The following is a 6,000-nucleotide window of genomic DNA, read 5'->3' as shown; positions in this document are numbered from 1 at the left end:
CCAGGATGGTCTCGATCTCCTGACCTCATGATCCGCCCATCTTGGCCTCCCAAAGTGCTGGAATTACAGGCTTGAGCCACCGCGCCCGGCCTATTCTTGCTTTCTTAAGATGTTGGTTCCTATTGAAATCTAAGGCAGGGACTTGAAATTAGAAGGACTGTGTTGGAGTGCAGTCTTTAGCCATACATCTGGGTTAGCTGCTTGGCCCATTGAGACTGCTTTGAAAAAATTTTAAAAATGCTACTGCTGATTTCCATGAGAATCAACTGAGATACTGGAAACAATGTCAAGGTGAATTATGTTTCTAGTGAGAATTGCTCTTATGAGGAAGCAGGAGGACAAGGACCTGAGGGATGTGTTGGTGTACTTGAGAGGCCACTTAGAGCCCAGGGAAGACCTGGGTGCTGGATCCAGGTTTCCTGCGTCTGGAGCTCCTGCATTACTACTTCCTAGTTTATGATCTTGGAAATGCTGACAACTATCCTGTTTGCATGATGGAACTCATTTGAGAATTTCTCATCTAGTGTAACATCAGGAAATGAGCTGGGTCTTGAATCAAATTGCCTAACTTTTGGTCCAGCGTCTCTTTATTCCATCTTTTCCTCCAAAGTCAGATAATACAGTTTGCAGAGTATGAGGTTTGGAGTATGCTACAAATAACTAAGACATAGCCTCCAAATCATTTTGGATTTTTTGCTTGTCAAATATTTGAACAATTCCAGATGTTCTCTAAGGTGAGATTATTTTTTCTTTAAATGCAAGTTTTCCCTTTAAATGTAAACTTCTGTTAAATATCCTTTAAATTTAAACTGCAGAGTTTATAGAAATTTTTGTGTTTAATAGCCATTGATACATCAGCCAAAATTACAGACAGCATTGCCTTAGTTGACGCCTTCAACTTGCCAAATGCATTTATTTGTGTGTACGTTATACCCCCAATTTAAGGAATAATTCAGAAACAAGGAGCTAGTGTGGGTGCAGTGCGTTTTTATAGCGACTACAAATAGTTTCTTCAGGCTACTCTCATCATTTGTGAAAACACATTTATTGTTTGGTAGAAAGAAGAAAACGTTTGCCATAGCAACCATGGCAACCCTGGGTGTCTTCCCTATTAGCTGTAATGCGGGGAGCATCTTCAACAGCAGGAAAGGGTCCTCGGCAATTATCACCCAGATAGCATCTCTCCATTTTAAGAGCTTTGGCTGAAGCTCTTGGGCTCAGAAAATTTTTAACATGATGTGTTGATGAATGCTAACAACAACTATTCCATTTTGGTTAATTTGAGGAAGATTAATAAGTTAAGTTTTTTTTATTGTGGGAAAAAGGGAGATGTGATTTTCTTTAGACAAATTTGCAGAAACTTTAATGTTAAATCATTCTCTATTTTTTATTGTGGTTTGTCTTGGTTTGGTTTAGTTTTGATCAGTCCTTTGTTATTTTATTCTTTGCAAGGCAAAATTTCTTGTCATTCTAGTTCTTTGTTTCCATTCTTCACATAAGTTCTTATCATATGCTAATTAGAGTAGATGAAGGAAAAGCTTTAAAGCATGATGAGGAAGTCTAGTTGTGAACTATTGAGGGTAAAAGAGAAATAGTTAAGGCTTAAGAATTTTCATTTTTAAAATAATGGTGGTCACAGAAACATCAGAAGTCCTGTATTAAACTATCAGCTCCCAAATTGCTCTACATATTCTTTATGCAATAAATCACATATGAGTAATAAAATTCTCAGCTTATAAAAGAATAACATGTTGATAATGGAAGCTATGTTATATGCAAAAATCAGAAAAGTATAAAATCACTCATACATTCACTACAGGTAAAATCACCATATACATTTATTTTCTATCATGTTTTAATATTGCTGAGAGAAGACCATTTCAACAACATTTTCTTTTCTTTTCTTTTCTTTTTTTTTTTTACTGAGAAAGACTGCAGCCTCATGAACTGGGCAGCAGAAGAATATGTTGAATAGAAATGAAGAATATGTTCAGAATAATTTTGGATTTTTTGAAATGTAAAACCTCCCTCTCTATAAGCCTCTCTGTCAATTTTGAGAAGCTAGAGAAAGGCAGAGGGGAATGGGAATTGTGAATATGTTGAGGAAGACAGAGTTGAATGATAAAAATGTACTCCTGGATCTGGCATCTCAGAATCTCTGCTCAAATACACACTTCCAGTGATTTTCCTCCTTACTAATTTTTCTGGAGTTTTATAACCTGGTTTTTTTTTTTTGTTTGCTTTGTTTTGTTTTGTTTTGTTTTGTTTTGTTTTTGTTTTTGTTTTTTCTGTTGAAGGATAATTGCAAATAGCTGGATTTACCCTATGTTTTAATCCTGGGTGCCAAATTTTCTAAACTTGCTGGATTTCAGTTTTCTCAACTTTATGATGGAGATAATGCTATTTACTTAAAAGGGTATTGTATATTTATTCAAGTAGCCAAAACTGCAGTGTCAAATAGAGTCCAATGCACATTGACTTAAACACAATAGGTGTTTAGCACTCATTCATCTACTAGGTGAATGTGTTCAAGCAGGCAAGTGCTTTCCTCCATGTGATGATGCAGGGATCCAGGATCTTTCCATACTGTGATTCTGCCATCATCTAGATCTTGTCGTCGGCTGCATCCATCAGTGGTGGAAGAGGAAAGCAAGTGGAGAAGGAGCACACTAGCCTGGAAGTGGCAGAAATTATTCCCATTCACATTCTTATTGGAGAGAACTTGACCACATGGCCATAACCATAAAAGTACAGAAAGCTGAAAACTGCCATTAAGCCATGCACTCACTACAATTCTATTACCACAGAAGGAAGACAGAATGGATATTAGTAACTATCTGCCATATCTGCCACTGTATTCATAAAAAACACTGAATAAAACACATTCCACAATAGATGCTGAGCACATTCCCTTCCCCTTCTTTTCTGCATTTGACTCTTCTCAGGAATGGTGAGAAAAAAAAAGGAAAAAAAACAAAACTTTTCTCAAACAAAATCTGCTAAGGGCTAGCTGCTTACTGAAGAAAATCGACCACAATTTGTAAGATGTGCCTTTAAGTCCTCTATTTTTCCATCCTTAAAGACAGAATAGGATTGACTTTATGCCCTCTATCACTTTGTCTGTATTGCAGCCCTGTACTATGAGAGACTCTGCAGGAGGAGCTGGGGCTCTGGAAAGCTCTCAGTTACCAAGGAGATGTCCAAATGACTCCTTCCAAGGTGGCGAGAAAGTAGACTGAAACATCGCTAAAAATGATTTTCAATGACATAGATTGAAAGAAAAAGGTTATTGATTAACTCCTCTAAACGAAAACTTCAATTACCTCTCCCTACTTGATGTCCTGAGTTGCTTCTATGCTATCCCTACCCATGGCATAATACAGTCTGCAGTAGCTCCCACATGGGCTTCAGAAGATTTGTGAAACTTGGGATTAGTATAAGTGAATGTTGTCTTTTTTATTCTATGTGAAATAAAAACAGAAAATTTAGACTACAAGTCTTCCAACTAAGAGAGAACTAATATTGATCTTCTGCAAACCTCAAGTGTGAGAAATACAAAATTCTCGGGCCAAAACAGTTTTCGTATGTGTGTCACAATGTCCCTGCAGTTTAGGTATACTGAATCACATGAAGATCCAAGAATGTTAGAGACTCTGTCACGCCTCTGAGATTTGGTGTATGTTGCTCCCTTTTCCCTGGCTAATCTCCATGGAACTTGCCATGTTTTTTTTTTTTTCCTGGGATTTGGCTGCACTTGCCTCATGCATCACCTCTACTATGGCTGTCTCTAGAAGGCCTCTCTGATCAGCTCCTGAGGCATTCTGTGCTCTGTGTACCTGCTGTTTACCTCTTGTGATAGTTTCTTTCACATCACTTGATATGTTTTTGTCAGCATCTCTCTCTCTATTCAGCACCCAGCATACTCCTGGTGCTCAACAAACATCTGCCGAATAAATGAATGATACAAAGGCATAGTTGGTGTCCTTTTATCTTTGTATCTGCAGGACAATATCTTGCCCATGATAGGTTCATAGTAAATATTCAGAGACAGAGGAGAGAGAAGGGAATGAAAGAACACTAAAAGGAGGAAGAGAAGGAAGAAAAGAAGGAACGCTATATTAGAGAGAGAGAGAGAGCATGTAAGCCTAGTTCATATATATCTGCAATCAAAGGCTGAAGTTGTAAGAAGAGAAATAAATAAAACAAATGTCACTAGGAGTTTGTAAGATAGAAGTCATAATGGCTAAGGAAATAGGGATGGAAGCATGGAAGATACAGTTTTTGAAATGAGAGAGATTTTGATGGAGGTGGAGAATGGAAAGTACCAGGGGGTTAAGTACAGACACAGGGAAGAGTAGGGCCCATTTGGGGGTAGAGTCATCTTAGTTGAACACTGTTTCATTTCCCTTTGATAGTTGAAAGTTGTTGCTATGTGAGACATTACTACAACTCTCTCTCTCTCTCTCTCTCTCTCTCTCTCTCTCTGATCCTGTTCCAGGAACTGGCGGTTGGTCCCCAGCAGATTCCAATGCTCAACAGTGGCTCCAGATGGACCTGGGAAACAGAGTAGAGATTACAGCAGTGGCCACGCAGGGAAGATACGGAAGCTCTGACTGGGTGACGAGTTACAGCCTGATGTTCAGTGACACAGGGCGCAACTGGAAACAGTACAAACAAGAAGACAGCATCTGGGTAGGACATCTTTTTCCTTCCAATGAATAAAACTGAGATGTGCTCATGGTAACCACAGTACATTTCCATCATTTTCCAATATCCAGATTGTTGGTAGTTTAATACTGTTGAGTGCCCATTAGAAATAATTAGACAATTTGTAAGGCCCATGCCCAGCATGGCTCCAGTTCCTAGGAAAATTGGGAGGTCTGTTGCAAGATAGTTTAGTATGTTCCCCTTTTTGTAGTAAACTGGGGAATTCACTGACTGAGCTTCCCTTTCCTCATCTACAAAAATTAATTAAAAAACAGATAAATGTGCCAACGAAGTATGATTATTAATGTGATTATACTTATTTACTAAGTATTTATTGATGTATTTATTAGTTTATTATATGCCAGGCACTTCACATATTTTGTAACAACACAGCTAGCTCAATTATGTCATTTGATCAACGTTGCCCAATGTGTGACTTGTGACTCGGGAATCTTTAAAGTCTGGTCTGACTTTAAAGCCACTAAGCAGCCTCTATCATAGATTCACAAATAATTGAAAACTAAAACTACAAAACAAATAGAAAATTTAGAATTATTCGGTCATTGAAAACAATCTTCAGCTTCAGAGTGAAGGACAGTTTGCTACAAGTTACAGAACAGAGCTTCTCTCCCCAATCCCACCCCACATTCTTGATCTTACTGTGTGGGTGAAAGGCTGTCAGCAAATTATTAATGGAGGAAAAGGTGGAGGTGAAGCAGACAGCAAAAGTCACCTGGAGGTAGCTTCAGAACCTCAGGCACTGAATAAAATAAGTTATAAGTTTATATTACTTTTCGTTGAGAAAATAAGTCACCATTTTTTAATCCAAATATGTGTAAAATGTGAAGATTTGGAAATTAATAGCATATTCTTTCCTTTTTAGATTCTCTCCTCTTAAATCAATGCCAGTTTATACTTTACATTAGTGTTGTCTTCACATTCACATTCCCATGTTGGGCGCATCTCACTGATAAAAATGAAACAACTTCTGTGTTATATACTCATTGTTATTTGTTAATTGCCTACCCATCACTTGGGTTTGTAATTGCAAACAGTTATAAATTGAGGATTAAGATTAGTTATGGCACACTGAATCCTGAGAATAGCATTAATGTCATCTTTATTCTGGGTCACTTGTAATGTTAGGTTATAATATTTATAAAAGGCATAAGTTTTCTTCATTTTTAAAAATAGTCTGAACAGTGCGTATACATGGAAACAAAGCAGAGAAAATAGACACCACAGCCTACTTGAAGGGAGAGGTAGGGAGGAGGGTAAGAGTCCAAAATCTAT

The 6,000-nt window shown here is 37.7% G+C and overlaps 1 protein-coding gene across 1 annotated transcript in view; it reads left to right on the top strand.

Moving 5' to 3' along the window:
- CNTNAP5 (contactin associated protein-like 5) overlaps positions 1–6,000 on the top strand; it is a 951,880-nt gene that overhangs the window by 223,364 nt on the left and 722,516 nt on the right. Inside the window, exon 3 of the mRNA XM_011983413.1 lies at positions 4,499–4,692. Within this exon, the coding sequence (XP_011838803.1) occupies positions 4,499–4,692 (194 nt within the window). The remainder of the gene's footprint in view (positions 1–4,498; positions 4,693–6,000) is intronic.

The sequence above is a fragment of the Mandrillus leucophaeus genome, unplaced genomic scaffold (genome assembly GCF_000951045.1).
Source record: "Mandrillus leucophaeus isolate KB7577 unplaced genomic scaffold, Mleu.le_1.0 Scaffold25, whole genome shotgun sequence".
NCBI lineage: Eukaryota > Metazoa > Chordata > Mammalia > Primates > Cercopithecidae > Mandrillus > Mandrillus leucophaeus.
This window is presented reverse-complemented; position numbering and strand designations above follow the sequence as displayed.